General features: G+C 38.1%; 2 protein-coding genes across 2 annotated transcripts; both read right to left on the bottom strand.

Moving 5' to 3' along the window:
• Positions 1–1,425: 1,425 nt before the first annotated feature.
• On the bottom strand, positions 1,426–7,250 carry tm4sf21b (transmembrane 4 L six family member 21b). Its single transcript, XM_023268871.3, has 5 exons — positions 6,879–7,250; positions 4,109–4,174; positions 2,401–2,552; positions 2,097–2,283; positions 1,426–1,756 (listed from the first exon to the last, which is right to left on the bottom strand). The coding sequence occupies exons 1-5, from the start codon at positions 7,068–7,070 to the stop codon at positions 1,754–1,756; spliced, it is 600 nt and encodes a 199-aa protein (XP_023124639.1). The 5' UTR covers positions 7,071–7,250; the 3' UTR covers positions 1,426–1,753.
• A 2,174-nt stretch (positions 7,251–9,424) lies between these two features.
• mblac1 (metallo-beta-lactamase domain containing 1) lies at positions 9,425–14,713 on the bottom strand. Its single transcript, XM_035947529.2, has 2 exons — positions 14,190–14,713; positions 9,425–12,818 (listed from the first exon to the last, which is right to left on the bottom strand). Exons 1-2 carry the CDS (start codon positions 14,649–14,651, stop codon positions 12,579–12,581), a joined length of 702 nt encoding a protein of 233 aa, XP_035803422.2. The 5' UTR covers positions 14,652–14,713; the 3' UTR covers positions 9,425–12,578.
• Positions 14,714–26,526: the final 11,813 nt, after the last annotated feature.

The raw sequence follows: 26,526 nt of genomic DNA, 5'->3' as shown, positions 1-26,526 counted from the left end.
CAGTCCAGTGTTTATGCTCCCTGGCAATTTTTATGCGTTTTTGGATGTTTGCAGGCTTCAATAATGGGTTCTTAGCAGCTATTCTTCCTTTTAAGTCTTGTTCCTTCAGTTGGTTTTGGTCATTCTGGAGACTTTCACACATTCTGATCTGGAAGCATTAATATCTGTCTGAAGATCAGCAGTGGTCTTCCTTTTGTCTATAGTACTTCAAATCTTGAGGTGCCTGACATCTGCTTCAGTTAGTTTTCGTTTATGGCCTCTTCCTTGGTGCATTAAGTACCAGTATCTGAAATGGAGTCCAAGGCACACTTGACCTCACTGTGAAAACACTTTATATCTTTCCTATTGGTCTCAAAGACCATCCAGCATCATGAAGTGCTTTATTGTGGACTTTGTCTTTCTCAGGGAGTTCCCGACGCATCACCATTTTGAACAGGAGTGAAGAATTTCAACCTGATTTAATTTTTATACCCAATTTTGAGCCAGCACACTGGAATTCTCTTAGAAGTCAGAAATTAATCAAGGATAACATACAACCACTAAAACACATTTTTCTGTTCAGGAATGCAAGCAAATAACTGTAATTTGGACTCTCAATCCAAAAATAATAATGTGCTTTGCTATTCTTTTAATTTACTATTTTTTCTGCTTTTTTGTAAAACAATAAATTAGAAAATTTATGATTAACAACAATAATTATATTTTAGTATTAAAGATATCATGTTGATTAAAGAGCTTGCACATACTGTCAGACTAACCATTACAGAAACATCTTCACTCAATAATCCTGCAGTCTCTTTTTAGTCCACGGTGTATGTATTTCTCCATGGGACATCCTTTTTGCATGTTTTTTTTTTTTACTGATTTAAAATGTTTAAGCCTTCACAGGATGTTGCAATATGTCATGTGAGAGTTTTGGCTACTCCAGGGATATGATAAAACTTAACGGCCCAGTTGTATTGAGATAGAATCAGATTAGTGGCAGAAGAGATGTTCATGTTTAGATCGTTTGATATGATTAAATCCATGGTATGTGTAAGTTGGCTTGGTATGCTGTTTAAAAGTCATACATATTAACATATGATAGCTCATGTGAATGGCAGATAGTGTCAAAATATTTTTGTTAATGTCCATACAATTAAAAGAACTGTGATGATTACTATCCTTTAAAAAAAAAAATTAAAACAAAATTTAGTTCATGTTTATAGTAACTGTATCCACTTTATTTATTTTTGGGTACTTGGTGATTCCAATAATCAGGATAACTTATGGAGTATCTGTCTAATTTGTGGTCTTTTCCCCCCAAGTGATGTTGCTTGATTTCTTATTATTGGACAGACAGGCTTATCTCAGAGAAGTGTCGTGACACTTCTGATGGAGCTCAGGATCCATCTGGAGAAGCTTTCATACAAATATCTGCAAGTGTTAACTATATTATCTGATGTTCAGAGTTTTAATAGACAATATTTCATACATACAAATCATGAAGTTAAATACAACATTCATCAATTATGCCATCTACAGTCTGTAATCAGAGAGATAAAATAATGAAGAAAGTAATATTCATCAGCAGACACTCATTCCTCCTGTTCATAGCAAGAACAAAGTGGGATCTCTGTAAATGACACATCACACCCATTCTACCAGCTCACTACAGCAGATTATAATGGTGATAATGATGATGACAGACTTGATAGCAATTAAGATCCTCCTCAGGTCTGCTTCAAGAAGTCATTGTGTCTTGTAGTTCAGCTTACTGTTCAGAGAAAACAGAGAGACAGGGTTAAGTAAGCATATCTGTGCTACATATCAAGCACACACTCTTTTTAAGTATTTTCAAGTATCTGCAAACCTGCAGTGGAACTTGTGGCTATGTGCAGCCAGTGTAAGAATGAAAAAAAAAAAGGAAAAGCCCTCAAGTGTACAGTTTAGCACATCAAGACTGCAAAAACACGTGAAAAATATTGAGTTCTCACAAAGAGATGAGGCCAGATTGACGATTGTATTTAATGGTGTCTTTTCAGTAGAGGTAGAAATAGTTTTGCAATTTCTATACAGTGTGCGGTGTGTATGTTACTAGGCTGCTCTGGTCTTACGTCCTTGCTGGAGCAGGTGCCACAGATACATCCACACAGTCCATTAACCATCTGGATGAGGCAGAGCACAAGCTCCACGATTGCTGCTACTAGCAGAGTGGAGAACAGTGCCACGTTGAATTCAACTACATTCTCTGGAAGCCAACACCACTCCCACATGTCCCTGTTATCCAGGTAGCTCCCATTACTGAAAAGAATAAAGAGGAGTTGTGTCGTCAAACAGAGGAACATCACAGCGATACAGTTGAAAGTATTACTAATTCCAGTTCTCAAAGCACTGATAAATAAAAATATAGAATTGCACCTGTTGGAAAAGGGTGTTCCCCACCGTGGAATGGGGTTCTGTGCATTGCTCCAGTAGCACAATGGCCCATTAACAAGACCAACACTGGCGACACTGAGACTATACAGAGCTCCTACCACACCAGCAGCTGCAAATCCAATAGACAGGAACATCTGCAAGGAGCATACATGTTGTAGTCAGTGCTGTGAGTAAAATATTTAACCACGGCACTTCAATTGCATAGTGTTAATACTTAAAAAATGAAATCTGTGACTCTTGAGTATAGTAAAGCTATTTACTTATTTATTTATTCATTTATTTAATTATTTGGATGGGACAGTGCATATTAATGAACATACAATCTCATAATAGTTTACACAAGGTTGCAGTAAATATGCTGGATTTAGCACTAGGCTAATTTCCATCCATTGTCCCACACACAAAAGAAAAACATACAGGGTTACAAACGTACAAAAAACAATATAGTAAAACAAAGAAAAGCTAAACAAATGTATTTTTTTTATCTTGTCAATTGTGATATGGATGAAATAAATTTCACCCCAAAAAAAATCACACATTGGTGTTTACGGTGTAATTATGCAGGATACTGTAATTTATGGTATGCTCATTCATTCATGTATTTAAAACCATCTGTATTTGTTTAACAATTTCATAGCTGTAGTTGAATAGTTAAACTAATTATTTCCAATGTCTTTCCCAAAACACTTTTCCCCAACCAGAATAGAATCTATCATGAGATCAAGCAAAGATATGAAGGAGCATTTTTCTACTTACTCTACAAAGCAATGTTCATAGTTCAATTGTGGGTTTAACTGTTGTTGCCATTTAAAAACATATAAGGATATTGGCAATATGCAGAAACTGAAAAAATCAAGAACAAGATGGTCCTTGTTAATGATGCTGTTTGTTGTGTTTGTGAACATCTGGTGGCTGAACCTTGACCCATGGAGCTTGGTCAGGCTAATCCCAGAAGGGCCTCATGGTACCTCCACCCAGTAAGCCCACCCATTGAGGCCCATTGAGGTTGGGTGCTGACCTCTGGTGGTGCGGACAAGATGGTGGGATGTGGAACATGATCTCAGTGGTGGGGAATGAACTGGAGCTAGTGCAGGAGGTGAGGCGGCACCAGCTATATGTAGTCACCTCTATGCATAGCAAAGGTTCTGGAACCAAACACCTGGAAAGGGGTTGGACTGTTTCCTCTTCTGAAATTGCTCAGGGAGAGAGGTGCCTGCACCCCTTTGTACTCCATAATTCTCCTGGGGGTCTTTGCACTCATGTGGACAATGATGTTGAACGAGGTTGTCTGTCACTCTGTGATGGACTGGTGACTGGTGAGGTTTGCCAATTTAAGCTACCTTCTTGTATCTACTCACAAGAATTATGCACATTACTTCAACTTCAAAGTCAAAGTTTGGCTATTTGATATTTTAAATCCAGCTTTGTTTACATCATGTATTAAGAGAGATGACGCAGGCTGTGCCACTAATCCTTATTTTTTCCCTGTTGCAACACACAGAATTGCAACAGAAAAACTTCCGTGCTGTGATACGCTGTACATACCTAATGTGTCTATTATTGTAGGCACTATTGCTCACACACACTAGTCTAATCTGTAGAGCATTTAGGTACAAAAAGTGTTTCCCATAGCAACAATTGAAAGGGCAATATTTCAGTTAGACGATGTTCATATACTATTCATACTCACCCCACAGCGGTTGGCACAGCACTTGTTTGCGCTGGTCAGATGAATGTGGATGGCAGGAATAAGGACCTGATAGAAACAGAGAGAAGACAAAAATTAAGATAAGAAAGCAAAACAAGATAGAGAGAGGGGACAGATTTAATGTAGGAAGATTAACAGAAAAGGGGTAAAAGTTGAATATTACAAGGCAATTTAGACAGCAAAGTTTTTAAGCATTTTTTGCATTTTTTGCCATCTTCACTCAGTAATTCTGCAGTCTCTTTTTAGTCTATGGTGTAAGTACTTCTCTATGGGACATCCTTTTTGTATGTTTTTTTTCCTGATTTAAAATGATTAAGCCTTCCCAGGATGATGGCAAGATGTTATTTTTAGAGGTTGTAATATGTGAGAGTTTTGCCTACCCCAGAAATAATGCAGTTTTTTTGGCAATGCATCCTTTGGCAGAGAATGATTAAACTGCTAACATGCTGTTTGAATCCTTGAATCCTTGAAAAAGTCACTGTAAAAGTGACTTTAAATTTGTCACGAGAGCTCTTGAACAACGGAATCACAGATTACATAGGAAGCAAGTGATGGTGGAAGGGTGGGTGCCACACTGTTAAAGACTTTTCCCTCCGTCTTTCTCATCTGCCCTGCTACCCACCACTTTCCACTGATGTTCCCTAGGGCATGGTGTGGAGCAGGAACCCGCTGAGCATCTTAAAGCAGCAATCTCTGTGACTAAAAAAATTTATCCAACAACAAAGTGTAAAAAACTGCAATTTCTTAAATGACCATCAGTAGCTGGTTCCAAAAGTGACCTAATACCCTACACTTCCATGGTAAAGTGACAAAAGGAACTGAAGAGATAAACATGTTTACAGCCCACAACAAGCCCATTTTGGATTAGCCAGGAGTGAGAAGGAGTCAGGCATTGCCAAGAGGGTGGAGTCACCACACTAAGCTTCAAAGCGGCTGTTCAGGAAAGCAATGGGTAATGTCACAAAAGGTTTGTCCATCTTTTTTACAATCTATGAGCATCCGACACGGACGATTGCCATGTTGGTGGTTAGTGGTAGGAATTGCTCGTTGGACAGTATTTTGACACATTGCTCTTGAACCAAGAAAGTTGATGCAAGAAAGGCCAGGTTTTGTCCTTCCACGCCAGCTGATTCAGTCAAAATTGTGGAGAAAAGAGTTTCCTTCTGCATAGCTTTTAATTTTTGTTGCATTGGTGCAAGTAAAGTTTTCAGTAAAATCCTCCATGCTTCTGATTAAAATCATGTCAGAGAGATCACATTTGTGGACCGTTTTATTCACGATCATAGTTGAATCTTCCCTAAATACCATATGTTGACAGAAGTTGCACAGAAATTAAATGGATTGTGTCATCCGTGCATGAAGCATGGGTAGCAGCATGATAATATTGTATCATCTTAAAAAGGGAGGGAACTTTCATCTCTGAACATGACATTTACCACATTCTGTTACCTATCAATTAACTCCTTTAAAGGTTTGGTCATGCACTGCATGTCACTAGAGCACCAGCATCTCAGACCAAAAGGAAGAAGCATGTTGATTCCACTTCCCCCTGCCTTTACATCTCATTTTACATTCAATCCCACTTTACAATGGGGTATGAAAGGTCACTCTCGTTATCTGTCATCAGTCTATTTATGTATGCATGGAGGGCCGATAGTTTCAAAGTTTGAGGACTCACATGTGCTAACATGCACAAACAGACTGAAGAAGGCTGGTTCTGAACTCAGCAGGAGTTTGGACTTACTGAGGACTGTGGCTGAGAAACACATATACAGCACAGTGCAGTCCATCCCAAACACCACCAGCCACCCTCTTCACAATATCCTATACAAAAGATGATTATCCTAGCTGTAGGAGCAGCTACAGTGAGCAGCTCATCTCACTGCACTGCAGGACTGAACGGCACAGGAGATCCTTTGTCCTCACAACCACCAGGCTCTACGACACATCGGTCAAGACCAGTGGATCATGACTGATCTGTTGGCTACTACACTCCATTGACTCAACTGTGCCATAAAACCGATAATCCTAGTCCAACAGGATCCATGCACCGCACCCTTCCTGTATGCTTATTATTAGTTCTATTTTCACATTGTACCTGTTTCTACTTTACTAATGCTCTTTTCTAATACTTTATTGTAAATACCAACAATTTTTGTACTTTTTTTTGTAAATGCCAGCATTTTTGGCACCTTATTTCTTTAGTCAACAGCTAGCATGATTTGCACATTAATTGAAGACTCTGTATGCATTCTATGCATGTGCAGTCAGACTGGCCAACAAAAAATAGAACAGTGAAGCCTGTATTACAGCATGCATAGAGGGATTGCGACTTCCATCTCTACTAAGGAGACACTTACTTCATCCAATCTTTACATGGCAAATAGTTGCTTGCTGCTATATCAGCATCAAAAGTGTTATATACTGAACTTTCAGCCTTGTATTTCAATTTCCTTACACTTGACCAAAACTTTACTATAGAGTAATTAGTTAATGAGAATGAAAAACATCTTATCATATTGGAATGGATTGTAGTGAAGTGAATGTGAATTTATTGAACAAAACTGAAATAAACACTTGTGATCCTTCTACATGTGGAAAAATATCTTGGTCAGGACTCTTTCTAACTACAAACTCCCCGCTAGTCTTTAGGAATTGCTCTTGTTTAATTTTTAATTTTCTTAAGTTTGAACCTTTTTGAAAACCTAGACAACAATCACACACTGAATGTAAAATTAACAAATGTACTTACCATGATTCCTCCTCCTATCACGCCTCCCATATACTTGACTTCTTCAGTGATCCTGTCCGTTCCTTTCCTGTCTGTAGCTGCATAACTTGTTTCGAAGTCAGGGAAGAAGAGCATGATGTTGCAGATAATTGACACTAAAGCCAGGACATAGAGAGGGACAGCAATAAACTTAGAACACGCTCCTGTACACATTTTGTCTGCAGATGGAAGGAAACAGTGCCTTAAAAAAAGCGAACTATATCTAAAATTTCAATTAATCCTCCAGCCAAATTATTCTGATTCTGCTTACAGATACTGTCACTGAAATAGTTTCTTCTAAAACACTTTAGCTATCATATGAAAAGCGCAGCTTTATTCGTCAGGTTTCAAAGAGAAGAATGGAAGAACCCTTTAAATACTGAATATAGGCAGTAATTTTTCACAGGGTGGGGGAACTAAAGGTGGAGCTAAAAGAGATAGGGATAGCCAGCATAATTATTACCTAATTTATGACCTGAACGAAGCGTGTTTGTGTGTGTGTGCGTGTTTGTATGTGCATTTGTGAAGTTCCGTTTTTTTTCTCTGAATATGAATAAATTACTATAGCCTGCTTCTTCAGTATTAGCAGCAAGACGCTTTGCTGTGCTACACTGATGAATGAGGCTAATTTTACAGATTTTTTTTCAAAGTCACAATGTACAAATGCTGAATTTATTTTGTCATCACAGATCCTAAACTAGCTGAGTTGGAGCCACACCTTTATGTCAGAGCTGCACCTCCAACCTTTGTGTCCTTTTTAACCGTAACACAGCAAGTATCTTTTATCAGAGCAACGGAACACTGATAAAGAGTTGTCAGTCTGCAGGACCATCTGTGTGTTTGTGTGGGTGTGTGTTTATAGTTTTATTACATCACCAGTGATATATAGCACTAATCTGAGTGTGCAAATGGACTCAAACAAACACAAGCCACACACACACACACACACTTGTGCACAAATATTTCCATATCTGTTACATCTATCTCATGCCTCAGTGAGTCATTGTTTCCATTATTGCCTGTTCTAATCTTTGTATCTCTGTGTGGTAAGGTCAGCCAAAACTGAAAATTAAATTTCATTTTTGTAGCACCATTTCACAACATGTCATCTCATAGCACTTCACATAGTAAGGTGAATACCTTCTATATTTTAAGCAAGTACCTGAAAACCCTAGAATCCAAAGTTGCCGTTGAACTCCCTATGAGCTAGCAGTCATGACGGTGTGAAGGACCCTTTAAGAGAAGAAGAAAAAATACTCAGACAGAACCCTGCTCAGGGAGGGCTGCAATCTGCCTCAACCCGTTGGGGTGAGAGTGGGGATGAGGGGAGAGGGGGATCGCTCTGGTGATCCTGAGCAGTCCCAACTATAAGCTTTATCAAATAGTAAAGTTTTAAGCCTGATCTTAAAAGTAGAGAGGGTGTCTGCTTCCAAAACCCAAACTGGGAGCTGATTCCATGACAGAAGAGCTGATAACTGAAAGCTCTGCTTCCCATTCTGCTTCTGGAAACTCTGAGAACCACAAGTAAACTTGCAGTCTGAGAGCAAAGGGCTCTGTTAGGAAATTCATTGTATCTGATTAATGGTCCTATATTTCTCAGTTTTTAAATTAAGTCTTGGTCCCTGTTTAATCTCATATCCCTGACTGGGCCAATGTCATTGCTGATTTTAGTTGAGAATTGAGTGAAAGACCAAGAACATTCACATCAAAAACCAGAGACAGAAGTAACCACCTCCACCCAGAGACACCACCTATGATGTGACTGAAGTTACACACTGACAATGTGATAACAGTGACACTACCCCAAAATCAACAAACCTAGCTGATAAAAATCATGAGATGTAGTGAAACATTCTGGGTAACTATGATCCATGTGTATGGTACATTCATCATGCCATATCTGTATTGAGAAAGATACATAAGATACATATTTTTTTTATTATATGCTTATTTTTAGCCTTCCTCTGCAAGGGATTAATAAAGTTCATCTTATCTCATCTTAATAAATGTATTGGAGCACATGTTAATATTATTAGTTATCTACTATTCCCAAGGTCAACAATGAACTTTAACAGTGAGCAAAGGAGTAAAACAATCAACAGACTGTAGAGTCTGGACTTTTAAAACTTAACACATTCAGTGCTGGTTGGTAACATACTTGACGTTATTAACATACGGAATGTCTTAACAGTCATTAGTATAAAACAAATTCCACATCTCAGACTGATTTTCAAAAAATTATTATTCTTGTTTTACTCCACGAACATTACAACCTGTTTTTATGTTAATCATTCAGCACCTTTGGAATGACTTTCGTGTCATATTGAACCATCACACACAAGTAATACTGAAACACAAAGTTCTTTTGTGTCTGTATGAGCTTTTCCCTTACAGAGGTTAATTAAATGTGGCGCTTTCCCAGTGACAACCATAAATATCTCATGTTTGTACCTGGTACTACCAGTCTGGCTGTATTCTGACGCAATAAACACACCCACATGCTTAGTATGATGACAGCATTGCACAAATTGAAGTGAGAGAGCAGTTTACTTTATCAGGAGAAGAAAGGAAAAAATACAAAGACAGATATATTTTAAAAGGCAGTTGATCCACTGATATATCTGACTGTAGTAAGGCCAATAAGGTAAGGCCACAGAAATAATAAGTCTGAAACATTTCTCTTTGTCTCTCTGTCCAATTCTGTGGGTCAGGGCAAAGCTAACAAACATGGACAGCAACAAACACCAGTACAGAGACAAGCCCATCGCTGAAGCTTCAAGAAAATCATTGGTGACTTTCACTACTGCTGTTTCTGTACTGTGACGCATTCTAAATCCCGACTGAAAGCATTTCTGATGAAATAGTTTGCTTACAGCAGTTTTTTTCAACTATTTTAGACAAACAGTAGATCAAGAGTAGTGGTTTGATTACAGCAACATTAAAAGCCTGTGGCATATAGCCTGTTAATAGAGGCTGATCATGTCTAACACTGCAGCATTTTCATGGATATTAAGGTCACCCTCTACAGTGATTTTATCTGTACTGAGCACTAAATCAGCCAAGAACTCTGGGAATTCAGATAAAATGAGTAAGGGGCAGGTGGCTGATATACAACAACTGACTTGTCAACTTTTATGCTGCAACTGGGTTTCAGTGAGTCAATAATTTGTTATCAGATCATTAACTAAAGGATACTTCAATGAGAGATATTTAATATTTAATAATTTGCCCATTTTTTTTGGTAATAATAATATAGTGGTATTATTAATTTAAATTAGGGCTTATGTACAGCTCCTCTATATTTTATACTTATGAAGGTTGGGGTGCAGATAGTCTCTATAAGGTGTTGTGAGAGTAATGGCCTTAAAAAAGCGGCAGAGAAGCATGTAAGACTGCAGTTCTGCTTCCTGGTTTCACCTCTGTAACAGTTTAAGGTTTCTCATAAATTTGTGCTATATTGATAAATACAAGAGCTGCACCATTCGAAAGGGGGTTGAACAGCATCTCTCCTAATAACACCAGGTTTTTCTAAGAAACTTATCTATTAATCCAACACAGTTTTCTGGTTACCATTTCAACAGCCAGCAGTTGAATGATGACATGGCTATACATGTCATCGCTGATCAGATTGATCAGGGATCCAGAGAAAATTACAGTGTGACACTACATTACGGATTATGGAGTCCAAATTCACTTAATTTTCAAATGTAATCACTTAATGCTGATATCAGCACGCCATGTATTAATGCTAACTTTCCCAACACAGTGTTTACGGTGACGAAGTCTTTGCCAAGAAGTTCATAATGAATTAAAACAGATCTTGATAAAGAAATCAAAAACAAGTAAAAATATGACGCGTGGACTAAATTTCTTATGGCACCATTTTTCATAGAATTATTTGAAGCACTGAGTTGGAAAACCATGATTTTTCTTTAAGCCCAATAACAATATTATATAACTCCTCCAGTTGGGACATTCTTGGAATGGTTTCACCATCATACCTGCTTAAGGCATGTCATTTCAATACTGTTTCCTCATGAAGTATGCCTCTGCATGGTACCTTATTCTGCATTTTTAAGCTCCTATTGGTGTCAATCAAAGGGGGAAAAAAATCAGTGTCTTTGGGTGAAAAATGAAGGTTTTATGATTGGTGGAATATCAGAATAGAAAAAAACATGGACATTTTCTGACCAAATTTACCCCATAATTTAACTGATTTGTATTATTCTATCAAAGCAGGATTGTACCTTTGAAGACCATGTGCACATATCAATGAGCCTACACAATTCAGGTCTTCAGCGACATTATTTCTTAAGTTATGGCACTTCGAACATGGATCCACAGATTGGCACGAAGAATGCAAAACTCAACATGATCTGAAAGTAATGTTGCCTGTGACATCAGATTTTACACATGGTCAAATGAATAAATATTCACCATTTTAAAAAAAAAATCTGTCAAACTGAAGATGGTCAGGTGTGGGGCATTCAGTGAATTGAGGCAGAATGATCCAGTATTGGTATCGTTAAAGAAGGCTAAGGTGTGTGTTGAGGTTGATAGAACGTTTAGCATGAGAGAACACTTCTGCCACTGGTGATTCAAAGTACTGAGAAAATACACAGTTAAAAGTGAGCACATGATGTCTGCATGTGTGTGTACATGTGTGAGAAAGTGTTGTAATGGTCGCATGTGTGTAAGTTGCTGTTTTTTGAATGGCAGTGTCTGAATGAATGGACCAAAGTCATGGTTTTATCTTAAGAAACAAATTCTCTTTCTTTAGTGTTGCTGCCATAGGTTGCTAGTCTTAATAGATGGTATCAATACACATACACAACTTGTCATAGTTCAATAATAAAAGCAACAGTGAAAGCAGCTGACAATCATGTTTACCTCCAGCACAAGTATCACAATGTAACATCATGAGTTTTCAAGCTTTTACACTGCAAATTATCTTTCACAAATATTAAAAGAGCTGTTGTTTCTATGAAAAGTCTGAGTGATTCTGTAAAGTTTTAAGAACAGGTCGGCACATTTCACTTTTAGAACATAAAGAAGTCTGTCAACTATCACAACACACTGACATCAACTCAGGGTTCAAGTTGATTTTCAAAGTTTGCGTCACTTTGTAAAAATATCCCCTGGTTTACATATGTCTTTAAGAACATCACTACAATAACTAAACCAGCAATGAATAAGCTAAAACCCTGACCCTAACCTAAAGTGAATCTGAAATGTTGCCTGACGTTAAACCATAAATTCCTATATATTTCAAATAATCCACTATTTTGTTTTGAATTTTGGTGGTGAGGTGAGAATTTCATTTAAACTTGTATAACACATATCACAGGTGATTTACAGAATAACTGAAAATTGAAAGTCTGTTTTGGCTGAAGTCTAAGCTCCCACCATGTTGCAAACATATAGATGTGAATACTGGTAGCCAAGAGTTATACTGACATGCTACTCATTAGATATAATTTGACAGTTGTAAATGTATAACAAGTGTAGTTGTTGCCGTGTGTAACCAAATGATTAAGGTGTGTGCTACTCAGTGAGATCACCTTGTATGGTTGGAAAAATACTAATAAAATTCTCAGTATGACACCATTGCATGATGTATTCACTTAGGCTGGAAAATGAATTGTCACTTTCTTACATAACCCAGTCTTGATGTCCAGGTGATTAGTTCCTGAGGACTCTGAATGGGAGCCCATGCCCAGGGATGATGACGTCTGCACTACATAGCGCCTCCTGGCGGTTAACTTCTTGTACTGCAACGTTCATACTCAGATCCCGCCAAGTGTTTTCATCTGAGCAGCATTCAAATAAGTCCCCTGCAACAAGCACAGTGCCCGCTGATGTTCCCTTTACTTGGACACTGACGTCTTGTCCTGTGTGGCCTGGAGTGGGAACTACAGATACCTGTGGGTGAGAAAACACTGTGTAAAAGCTCACTTAAGCTACAAGCTGCAGAATGACTGATGAGACTACAGAGCTCTGTCATGCTTTGAATCTTCTTTGTTGCTGTTGTTGTTTCTTCCTCCTTTCCTCATTGTGCTAATTTTCCTGGGACGAAAAACGTTTTAGTCATATTTTGTCTACATTATCTTGTTTTGTTTTTTTTTTTTACTTTGATGTTTTTTTTTTTATCTCCAGTATGTTTTTAGAGAACAAAGCAATTGATATTGTGGTGATAAGATTAGTTAAGAAAAATTATGTGAACATTTTATTCAAGTTTTAGTCATTAACTGTTCATGATGGAGTATTTATAATTTAGACTTGTCCTAAAATATGTTACAAAACATTTGATGAAATATCTGAAACTGTCAAACATGACAACTCTTTACCAACCAACTACTCACTGGCATCAGTCAGCGTTATAGTCAACTACGAGGGCACTGTGAGAGTACAATTCTGTGCCAAGGCCAATGTTCATCTTGAAACTTGGGGAAAAAAGGGGATCTGGATGTGCACATACATTTAGCAGGCTCTTCCCTTGTTCATGCTACACCTTCCAACTTGGTTCCATGAAATTTGTTTTGGTAGCTTTTATGCACTCGTGCTGACATATAAACAGAACAGAATGCAGTGCAGTCCAGTAGCGGACATAATTACTGAAACAACTTTAGCCCTCTTGTGCCATGTTTCCCTATTACTGCTGCCTCAAATGTTGTATTATATCAAAGTTTGAACCAATTCAACTCTGGCTAATAACATAAAAAATAATTGGCATAATTTTTTTAGCCCAACCTTTGTATACTGTATGTATGCTGCAGTGATGACATTATATATATTGAGTGACAAGAACCCAAAAAGTTAACTAATGCTTTTGTATAATTACTTTATGTGGTTAATAATAGCTGTGTGTTGGAAGTGAAAGTGCATAAGAGCTTGGTATTTTTAGAGGGTCAGATAAATTGATAAATCAGCAAAGGCTATTATGTTGTAGTGACGACTGGTGTGTTTTGGTGCTGTGGATAATAAGAATTTGACTAGTGTAAGGAATACTTTTCACTCCTTTATACTATGACTTTTTGGACTCAAATGAATGTCTAGGATCATTCTTCAAACCAATTCATTGTAGAACTTTAAACTTTACGAACACAAATCTCATATCCTGAGGTTATGGATTTATTGCAGGTCCTATCAGAATATATCTGATAGGACCTCATTTTACCAACAGCACAATTTTGGAACATCACACCAACTGTCTAAAATATTGTATTCATTTTAGTCAGTGGGTTGTTTGCTACTACACTGAATGAATGAAAGCATAATGCGATGAATAATTACATGCTCATCGATCGAGTAAATGTGTCCTTCTGCCAGCTTGTTGGGACGGTATGTGTCTCCTTCACTGACATCAAATCCCACAATCATCACTGCTGGTGAAAAAAGATTCAAATTTCCAACGTGGTCTGAATGTCCGTGAGTCCCCACTACAACGTCAATGTGTCTTGGTTCCAAACCTCTCTCCTTCAAGGACTTAAGAAGAAAGTCCCGGTCCCACGGTCCTCCTGTGTCGACGAGGACAGTCCTGGGTCCCGTTAGAAGGGTGATGGTCCCGTCGGCTTTGAACGTCCCGTCGGTCTGAGGAGAACAGTAGCCGACTTTAAGCACGGACACGGAGTACGGCTGACCGAAGAAGTCCAGCTGAGTCTCTGGTAAAGAGACTTTTTGAAATTGACCAGAAAACACTTCTGACTCCATCGAAAGATGTAAAGGCAAACAAACAATCAAACACTGTAAGTTCATGGATTTCGAAAAATTCCTTTTCTGTTTGGAAGCCAAAAACGGAAGTGACGTTTATTTTTGTGTATATACCTTTAACAGTCTATGGACCGAACCCAACATGTGTCTAAAGAGCCGGAGGCTGCATTGTCAGGACCCGCACTAAGAGGACCGCACTTTAGAGCTTTTTTCAAGACAGCGCCACCTACTGCAATGGATGATCACTAAAGTGAGCAATTATGGTTTTAAAGGATGATTTTACTCAAAATATACTAAAAGGTTTATTCAAGGAGGATTCCACAGAAAGTATTACTTATATTTATAATTCTAGAGATTTTTTGCACCCAGAATACTACTTTCTGTAGTTTAATTTGGTTTGCGTGGTTTGTTTGTTCCAAAACAAAAAATCAGCCTGAAAAAAAACTTGTCAAAATTTTTATTTTTTTTTTTTCAAATTCTTTTTTTTTCTTTTTTTGGGACCCACAGTAGAACCATAGGTAGAATTGCAGACAAACAGGAAGGAGGACTGAAATATAAGCATGTCAAAACAAAAGCCAAGAAGATTCAACAATCGCCCTACAAAAGTGGAACTTTATTGAGCACAGAACAAACATCTTTTTATACAGTGTGCGAAAATGCCAGGGTAACAAAGGCTGCTAGATACATAGATAGCCTAATATTGATCAGTTCACCCAACTAAACAGAGAGGCCAAAATCTGACCCTCACTACCAGGGAAGGATGACCACAGAGAACAACATCAGGTCAGATGTCCCTGCATAGAGCCAACACAAGGAAATTGGCTGGTCCAGATGGAGTCATTTAACAGATATTTAAGACCTGTGCAGACCAGCTAGCAGAGGTACTTACCACCATCTCCAATATTTTTCTTCAACAGCACCCACCTGCCTTAAGTTGGACACAATTATCGGAGTACCCAAGAAAAACACAGTGAACTGCCTGATTGACTATTGTATAGCAGCTCTAACCCCCATCATCTCCAAATGTTTTGAGAGACTGATTCTCTCTTATATTAAACCTGCTATTCCTGCCGACCTTGACCATCATTAATTTGCATTTCAGACTAACAGATTGACAGAGGATGCAATCATTACACAGTCCTGACACATCTGGACCAAAAGAGAACATATGTAAGGATGCTGTTTGTGGATTTTAGCTCAGGATTTAACACAATAATACCACACAAACTGGTCCAAAAACTGAGCAACTTGGGCTTAGGTAGTTCATTGTGCACATGGATGCTGGACATTCTGAGAAACAGACCTTAAAACATCAAAACAGGGAATCACATCAGAGGCTTGCAGTACAAAGCCGGATTTGAGGTTATTCAAAGTAACTTCAGGTTTAACTCTGGGTTTTCAGTTTAACAACAGGAGAAGATATGACTTTTTAGAGCTGCAGTAAACCTTAAAACAAAAACTGATCAGAAAACACTGAAGCCTTATAGTCTGATTGTTGTCCTTATAAAACTGGCAATGAACCAATTTATCGATTTGAATTACGATTTTACATTTATGCTTTATTTTCTCCTAAAACTGTTCAAGCAACTGAAAAAATAGAACTGAAGGTGTCAGGACCCCCCACATAAGCCTCAGCCCCTGCCTAAAACCCTCTCCCTTTCTTTCTTCCACCATCTTTTTTTCTCCCCCTCTTTCTCTTCCTCTACCTTGGTTTCTCTCTGGAAAAGAAGACAGTAGGGGAGAGGTGCTCAGTGCAAAATGGGAAGTCGCTCAGCAGTCTAGTCCTACATCAGCATAACTAAAGAACAGAACAGATGTTTCTGAGTCAGCCTTAACTGTAAGCGTTATAAAAGAGCAGAGTTTTAAGTCTAATCTTAAAAGTAGAGAGGGTGTCTGCCTCCCAAAATGGGATCTCATTGCACAATATAGCAGCCTGATAACTGAAGGTTCTGCCTCCCATTTTGCTTCTGGGAACTACAAAAACCTGATTGAGAACTGTTGCTTTTTGCAAAGTATGCATGTTTGGTGCTGTTGTTTTTCACATTTCATCCACATGTGCGGTAGTTCCACAGATAAATGTCTCCTGTGTGCTTCTCAGGATTGTTTCAAACGGTGTGCCTTAGCCGGGATTCCAATAGTAATGGAGAACTGGGTGTGACCTGTTAGAGTGAACAAAATGAATTGTGTGGTAGTAGTTCCGAGACTGTTCTTTGTGAAAAGCATTGGTGCTATACACTACCAGTCAAGAGTTTGGACACACCTTTTCATTTAATGTTTTTTCTTTATTTTCATGACTGTTTACATTGTAGTTTCTCATTGAAGGCATCAAAACTTTGAACACATATGGAACTATGTAGTAAACAAAAAAGTGTGAAATACAGTAAGTCAAAACATGTTTTATATTTTAGATTCTTCAAAGTAGCCACCCTTTGCTTTGATGACAGCTTTGTAAACCCTTGGCCTTCTCTTAATGAGCATAATGAGGTAGTCACCTGAAATGGTTTTAACTTCACAGGTGTGCCTTGTCAAAGTTCATTTGTGGAGTTTCTTGCCTTCTTAATTGGGTTGGGACCATCAGTTGTGTTGTGCAGAAGTCAGGTTGGTACTCAATTGACAGAGCTATTTGACAACTGTTAGAATCCATATTATTGCAAGACATAAGCAGCTAAATAAGGAGAAATGACAGTCCATCATTACTTTAAGAACTGAAGGTCAGTCAGTCCAGAAAATTGCAAAAATTTTGAATGTATCCCCAAGTGCAGTCACAAAAACCATCAAGTGCTACAACAAAACTGGTTCATATGAGGACCGCCCGAGGAAAGGAAGACCAAGAGTCTCCTCTGCTGCTGAGGATAAGTTCATCTGAGTCATCAGCCTCAGAAACTGCAAGTGAACAGCACTCAGATTAGTGCCCAGATAAATGCCACACAGAGTTTTAGTAGCAGACACATCTCTACATCAACTGTTCAGAGGAGACTGCGCGAATCAGACCTTGGTCAAATAGCTGCTAAGAAACCACTACTAGGGCTGCACAGTGGCGTAGTGGTTAGCACTTTCGCCTTGCAGCGAGAAGATCCCTGGTTCGCGTCCCGGCTTTCCCGGGATCTTTCTGCATGGAGTTTGCATGTTCTCCCTGTGCATGCGTGGGTTCTCTCCGGGTACTCCGGCTTCCTCCCACAGTCCAAAAATATGCTGAGGTTAATTGATTACTCTAAATTGCCCGTAGGTGTGAATGTGAGAGTGATTGTTTGTCTATATATGTAGCCCTGCGACAGACTGGCGACCTGTCCAGGGTGTCCCCTGCCTTCGCCCGAGTCAGCTGGGATAGGCTCCAGCACCCCCCGCGACCCTAGTGAGGAATAAGCGGTGTATAGATAATGGATGGATGGAAACCACTACTAAGGAAAAAAACTGACCCAAATGCCTTGTGTCCAGAAAGGCAGTTTGACCTACGAACAATACTTAGTGACCAGTGTACACATTGTTTTCTTAAAGCGTAATCCTGAAGACTGTTGGGTCAGAGGATGCAATGTAGATTTACTAATAGCGTACTGAGTCTGATAACTTCAGATGTCTTCTCGACATGATGTTATACATGTCCAAGCCAGAAGATGAAATGACTGAGTTTATTAAAAGAGTCATATGCTAAACACAGAGAGGTCAGTGCTAAAGAGTCTGTAGCACAAACATGTAGTCTACAGCTACAAAGGGTATATGTCCGTTTAGGACGTTAGGACTGACGAGGGAATCTCAAATAGTAATCACAATTGTCTCAGCCCACAAACATGCACTCGTGGAAAATGTTAGTCTTCATACTTCCAAATGCTATGGAGGCTCTAAATGTCTTTAGCTTGTTCTGAGGAGAAACTTGGAAAAATGTCATTATGTCAATATCCCAAGCTCCAAAGTTAAAGAGGATTGGAGAAGATGAGGGCCAATAAAATCTATTTTAAAAGGATACATAATGTGCTGTCATTTTCGTGGTCTTGAGTCAGCTACTCACTTCTTAACCCTCTCTCTGCCAGTAGCAGGTACATCACTCAGATTGATGGTACTAGAACAGGAAGCACATGCTGGGACAGACCTGTAGAGGATCTAATCCACAAACTCCTCTGCTGCTAAGCCTGCACTTCACCCACAGGTTACTTCAGATGGCCAGTAGAGGGTGACAAAAGCTTCTAGATTACTGCTTTGGAAGTTTTTCACATCAAATCAGAAGTAAAACCTGATGATGGAAGCCTTGAGCAAATTTGACTGCTTACTATATTTGCAGTAAGTAAATGAAGGCTTATAAAAGATTTGTTAATGTTACTGCAAAATGCAGAAATTACATATTTAGTCAAAACTGATTTAAGACATGAAGGTGATCTTTTCACATTTTACATTCTTTTGTCTCATCCAGGGAATGTAAACAAAGTGGAGTGATGAAAATTTCTACTCCTCACTCTCCAGCCTTTTTGCACTCATTGCTCTCTCATAACAGGTTCCCCATATTTACCACTCTATCCAATAAAAGACGAAAAAGGTTCACATATGTTGCATTTTTATTTTAGCTCTGACTTTATCCAGCTCAAATAAATTAAAGCTCGACAGATTTTCCTGGTTCCTTCTCAGATTGTTTTCAGCTTTGAGGTGTGATAAAGAATCTAAAGATAAAAAAATCTAAATCTTACTCAATCTGAAGTCCTTCACTAATGCTCAGCTCACGCACCCTAGTGTTATATAACATCTATGTTGCAGTTAAAAGTCAGAACAACATCAACATTTTTAAACCCCAAGGTAGTATTGCTCAAAAGGACACATTAGGCAACATTCCCACCGAGGGGTCTTAAACCCTGGCAGTGTTGTTGGGATTTTACATTTACTTTTATAGTAACAAAGTCATAGTCTGTTAAGATTTAGTTATGATTTAGATTTGTTCAGTTAAGCATATTTCTTGTGTCCATATTAACATGACTGTTTCACTGAGAGACTAATTATAATGGACAGTGTGCCCTGTACTTTCGTAGGTAGTCTGCAGCCTATGTCTAAAACAGTAATATGACAAACTGTAGTAATCCAGGCATGTCAGCCAAGTTTAGGGGTGAAAATTAGCTGGGCTCCTTTTAATCCCCAATTTTTATTATTCACTGTTTATTGTAGATGCATGCAGCAGTTGAGATAGAAGTTTTTACCACAAAGCAAAGGTAAAAGTAGCAATATTCTGTTGTAAATATACTTCAGTAAGTAAAGTAAAAAGTTCAGCTTTTACAATGTTACGTCTGAAGTTTAAAATATACTTACAAGAACCCAACAGTCACCCAAATATGACAGGTGCTCTTTAAATAGAAGAAAGGCAATGTTAATAGCAAGCTATTAATATCTATAGTGGTGTATAATTTTTTTAAACACATATATTTTGTATGTAAAATCTGAATCTATAGCGGTCAGATAAATGTAATGAAAAAAATAGATCAACATTTCCCTCTGACAGCAGAAATAGAAGTACCTTAAGTACAATACTTGAGTAAGTGTATCCTGTAGTTATATTTCATTCTTGGTATGCTGTTACATTCAAGTACCCCATAAATGACATTGCCCATTTAAACTTTAAATGTGCCTCTAGATGAGTTATCAGTGCAGCACCAACTTAATTTTAAATGTGTTAATCTGGAATTCCCAGCAATACTGTAAATACAATAACCCAATACAACATGTTAAAAACATATTTTTTATTTTTAATCTCAAATATATCATTATTCAAAAACTAACATTAAAACACAAAAGCATTCAGACTTTTTGCTGAAGCACACTGGAAGTAGTCGTCCAGTGCATCTACAGTGTAGAAATATATACAAACCAAAACAAAAAGAAAAAGGTATGACATCCAAGGAACCTTCTGTAGACCTCTGGTAAAATTTGGATAAAAGACATGAAAGCCTGCTTGGAGTTTCTCAAACAGCATTTGAAGACTTCTGAAAGCTGGAGGAAAAGATTCTCTGCTCAAATGAAACACAAAATGAACAATGTCCGTTGAACATCAGGCACTGCTTAACATTTGACTAATGCTATCCCTATAGTGAAGCTTGGTGGTGGAGGCAGCATGCAATAGCAGATCTCCACAGCAACGACAGGGACACTGATCATAATTGAGGAAACAACTGATACATGCCAAGCATGCAAAGGTCCTACAGGTAAAGCTCCAGAGGGCAGACACCTGAAGGTGGGGCAACGATTAACACCACACTAGACTGACATATGTGGACTGAAGTGGCTTCAGTCAAATCCATTACCTCTGAAAAATGAAGTAATTAGACAAATAAAACAATGATTGATCTCAATATGAATAAATTATAATAGAAGACCATAAGATAATGGATTGTCTACCATCTTGGGAAGGAGAATATCAACTATGTTGTTCCAGTAGATTTGATATTCTCCTACTGTACTCAGTGCTGTAAACCTGAGGCATATTTAAAAGCTGTGATGGTACACTGTATTTCTTACACTGTATGACCAAAACCATAGTGTTTTTAACACTGTGTGTATTTAAATTTGTATCATTTTCATATATCCATGGATATATTGTGTAGAAAATCAACCCTACTTGAGACTTCGAATCTGCTCCTCCCACAACCACATGATTGACAGTTGTCCATCACAACCTGTCCACTCCTTCCTAAACATCTATTGTATTAAAGGCTCATTCTCTCTGGTGTGATCTCTGTTCACTCAATCTAATCCCCCAATTCCACACACACCAGGATGGACTGCGGTACTTACGGTAAGACACTGACTCTTCTATGTGTTGAGTGTTTCATCTTACTCTTTAATCAACACAGGAATGGAATTTATAAATAATTAATGCTATCATTCACTACCAACTACTTGACATGACAGGAGGTTTATTAGATGTAATGGAAATACATACATTTAACTCACAATTACTTGTCATTTGTAAGTAAATGTTTATTACACCCTATTATGTAGTAGACAGTGGTTATAAATCTATTTATGAACAGTTAACCTCTTATAGTAAGCCCCTTTAACTGATATAGAAACATTAATCAGCTGATGATTAATAACACCAAAATATCACTGCACAACTCACAGTGTTTTGTGTTTTAAAATATTTATTCTAACATTACATAAACTAGAGTGGCATCTCTTGAAGAAAATGTATGATTTCTGTGCTTGATGATGCTGACTGCCCTCAGTTTGGGAGAATTTGTAACCATTTGCTAAGTGACCTTTATGTACTAAGTTACTGAAACAGGAATGAACTTGAGTTTGAAAACACTTCCACTTTAGGTTTAAATGAATTATGGTACACAGTGCATTTTATGAACTGTATTTGTCATAATAATTATTTTGTGTACATCTTATAACTGCATATAATGGCATAGAATGGGATGAAAAGATTATTATGGGTATTATGTAACTAATAGTTTATACATTCTCATCAGAATGACCTAATGCATTCTCAGCCTATATGCATTTAGAAATATCAGTAGATTTTTACCATATATACCATGTCCAGAGCACATTTTCTCATTAGCCATCTCAAAAGAATTGCAAACAGTTTCATCATCTTTGTAATCACTGTCACTACTAGTTATGTATATCAAGTATTTCTTTATAGATGTACAAACTGTATGCATTTTCTAAACTGGGAAACTGCATAAAATAACACATAGATATTATATGTATGAATGGTTTTTGAGTTATTGAGGAAAGGCCTTGGAAATTGTGCTTCTGCACCACAATCACTCTAATAGATACCTAATTTTTCACAGTAATATAACCTAACCCTAACCCTAACTGTAACCCTATAATGTCACTTGAATATATCAAATGAATACAGTTGTGCTATATTGTGTTGTTAGTCATTGTCTGTTAATATACCAGTTGTATATATTTCATGAAAGGACTTGCAGCGGTTAACAAATACATGTACACTAAAAAATGTTCCTATCTCTCATTTACATTTCTGTGTGTTATCAATCACTTACTTACTCACTTGTAATACTTATAAGTGTTAATAGTTGATTCAAATAAAATGTTACTCCACATCAGTAACAATTTGGAGTATGAAGAATGATGTAATGCATAAATCTTAACACTTAAATCATGGTATGTGAATGAATTGAACTGTCACACGAGTTGCAACAATTAGTCAATTGATCCATTAATTGAGCATTTACTTGTTTATTTCCAACTTCTCAAATGTGAGGGTCTGATGCTCTTCTTTCTTATATATGAGAGTGAACTAAATATATCTGGGTACTTTACTTTTGATGAGACACAGCCAGACGTGATGATTCTGCATCAGGCTATGGGAAACATCTCTGACATATCTTCTAAGCTTCTGAGGATAAAACCAAAAAACTATAAATTGGGGGAAAAAACAGACACATTAATCAACAATTACTATAATTGTTAGCTGTAACTCTAACATGAATGCTTTGATCTTTTACTTCTGTCCCAGAGTTGGACTCCCTGGAGGTCCCTCCTCTAACCCCTACCAGTAAGGAGGTTCTCAGCCAGGCAGTGAAGGCCAGTTTTGCTGGCTTTGCCCAGGAGAGAATCAGTTGTCACTTTCCACATGGTACAGTCAAAGCTACTACCAGTATATTTGGTCACAAACAACGGATTAGGCAGTTTTATTAGGTGTTAGTATGCATATATATGCATTGCTGGTTACATTGAGAACTGTAGATTTGTGAATTATGTACTTGTGTCCAGATCCCACCTTGTGGTCTGAGTGGGAGGTAAACCATTGGCTGGACTGGTGTCAGGCTGAGTTTGGTCTCAACTGCCTGGGCTCAGACTTGAGAGGCCTGAAGGGGAGTGAGCTGTGTGGTCTGGACCGAGAGGCTTTTCTCCGCCTGATGTCTGACTGCACTGCTGGAGAGATCTTGTGGGAGCACTTAGAGACCATGAGGAAAGGTAATGGCACTCTGGCACTCTTCCTCCAAAAGTCCAGACACACATTCTCATTCAAGTTTATTTTGAATATATGTAATAATGTAGCCGAAATAGCCTCAAACATAGAAATATAATATATGTAGCAAAAATGTGTAGCCTAATGCACATAATTGTGGAAAATACACTTTATGATTAAAATTACATTTGTTTATCAGGGACACCACTTAGGTATTCAATCTAGGCCATCGAAGAGTGCTTTATCAAGAATGTTTCAGGTTCAATAATCATTAATGAATCAAATCTACATGTATTGATCAGTCTCATAATCAAAAGTCAGAAAGTCTGATTTCAGTGACCTCCAGTTTCCCAAAGAAATACATAGTGGAATAGATGATAATCACGCACAAACATTTAATAACTAACACTATGAACAAACAATGACGTAACAACAACAGAGAGTGAAAAAAATGAATGAATAAATGCAGATAAACTAATTAATTGTGATTGTCACTGGAAGTTGTTAGGAAGGTGACAAATTTTGAATCACTCTGGAATTGGAAAACCAGATATAATTTGTAAATTCACCTGTTTAGCAGAAGGAAAATGATACTTGGATAGCCTATGTAGAAGGGAGGGGGAGGCCACTGCAGGGCCTGAAGCTGTGACGATCTGTTGGATGAGTTGGTTCAGGAACGCAAGGAGGCACTTTGGCAGGTTTGTGTTGCAAAAGTGTGCCGAAGAAAAAACACTAAGAGTCAAAGCTCATAGTTGTACAGAAAATATTTGCACTGTTGGATTATTAAAGTTAACTTATGAAGTCCACCTTCAAGTAAAATAGAAAAACAAAGCCCTAGTTTAAAATTAAGCCACACATTTCTTTAAGCCATCATTAAAGAACCCAGTTTTAAGCCAAGTTTTAGTTTAAGTTTTCATGAAAGAACCCATTTCAAAAATCTTTTTTTCCTCTCTGAGCTCAAGCCCTTGTTGAATTCCAGAGACTTTCTTTTTTATTGAATTTTTTGGAGCCAAAGTCAAATCAGCATCTAACCAATCTTGGATGTGTTCCTCCCAAGGGGTGGCATTAAGCTTCACTAGAGAAGTCAGAGGCCAAATACCTTTAGAACTTAGTTTTAGTTCATTTCTTACACGTACAAATCCAATTGTAAAATATCTATGATGATCACAGATCTAAAATAACACTGAATAGGCGATTAGAATGACACCAAACATAATATGTTTATTTCTTTTGGTCCCTGAGATAATAATAAAAGGTGTAAACATAATAATACACTTACAAATTGTAGACTTTAGGCTACATGAAAGCAAATTCAAAACATAGCTAAAAATACAAGCATATACATTCAATAATAAGAAAGATAAGACATAGGAAGTATACATGCTTAGAGTAAAAAGTCTCTCTCTGCCTTTATGGCTGTGGTCTGTGACACAGAGAAGGAGGGTGTTGGTGTCTCGTGTGAGCTTCTCCACAAACACTGCAGATTCCATGTGTTCTTCTTCCATACTGGTCCTACTCAACCTGGCATCAGAGACTGAGTCCAGATCATCACTCCGGTGATGCTGCATTTCCTTAATGTTCTGATTTAAACTGTTCACTTCATTCCGGCATAGCAAGTTCTGTGTGTTAGGTCATTGTAAAGAATGCAAATCCTCTTCTGCAGAGGTGTGGTTTTCCTCACACTTGACATTTGATGACCCTTATGAGATTTTGCTGGAGGCTGAAGACATCCTGTTGTCTCCAAAAGAGCTGTGAGTGAACCTGAGCAGAACCCGGCTCTTTTATATGGGGGGACCCATCTGCCACTGTCCGGCGGGTTGAGAGGGACAGAAGAGATAGAGGGGGTGAGGAAGGGGGAGGGAGAAGGCTGGGAGAAGAGGGTGGTGGGGAGCAAGGAACATATAACACACAGTTGGATACATGCATGATAAGATATATAATACATACAAAGTACAAGCTAACACTGAAACTGATTCATAAGTTTACTGTTATGGTGTAAGGCTCTGGCATTAAATATACTACATACATAGCTGGTAGTAAAATTCAAATAGTGTGTAGATGAGCATATCAATTATAGTAAGGGCAATGCAGAGTAGATTGGTGGAAATAGGCAGCTGGAAGCAGTGGGCTGGAGGAAAGACAGCAGCAGCATCCCACAGTGGACATGATGGAGACTAAGTCAGTTGGTTGGACAGCAACAGCAGATCAGAAGCATCCAGTTCTGGGACCAGGGACACTCTGAGAAAGGACACAGGTGGACACAAAGTGAATGCAATGCAAAAATGATATATATAGTAAATACATAGGTAAAGAGAGAAGAGCTCAGGGCATCAAGAGAGGCCTACCAGCAGCTTAGGCCTATAGCAGCATAACTAGGGGCATAACTAAGGGACATCGAAGAAGAAGTCAGTTGTGCCCCGTGTATGTGGACTACAACGGACTCCCTCAGGGTCACCCGACTCAGCCCTAACCATAAGATTTGACAAAAAAGAAGGTTTTAAGCCTGGTCTTAAAAACAGAGAGGGTTTCTGCCTCCCAAATCCAAACTGGGAGCTGGTTCCACAGGAGAGGCGCCTGAAGGCTCTGCCTCTCATTCTACTTTTAGAAATTCTGGGAACTACAAATAAGGCTGCAGTCTGAAAGTGAAGAGTTCTGTTAGGATAATATGGTACTATAAGGTTTTTAAGATACAATGGAGATTGGTTGTTCAGAGCTTCGTATGTCAGCAGAAGGATTTAACATTCTATTTTAGATTTCACAGGAAGCCAATGTAGAGAAGCCAGTATAGGAGAAATATGATCTCTCTTGCTAACTCCCGTCAGTACTCTGGCTGCAGCATTTTGGATCAACTGTAGGTTTTTCAGAGAGCAATTGGGATATCCTGATAGTGAGGAATTGCAACTGTCAAGCCTGGAAGTAACAATTGCATGGATGTTCCTGATTTTTACAATATTTCTAAAGTGAAACAAGGAAGTCCTACAGATTTGTTTTATGTGA

Source organism: Amphiprion ocellaris, chromosome 23 (assembly GCF_022539595.1).
Source record: "Amphiprion ocellaris isolate individual 3 ecotype Okinawa chromosome 23, ASM2253959v1, whole genome shotgun sequence".
Classification (NCBI taxonomy): Eukaryota; Metazoa; Chordata; class Actinopteri; family Pomacentridae; genus Amphiprion; species Amphiprion ocellaris.
Note: the sequence above shows the minus strand (reverse complement) of the source record. Positions and strands in the feature narration are given on the sequence as shown.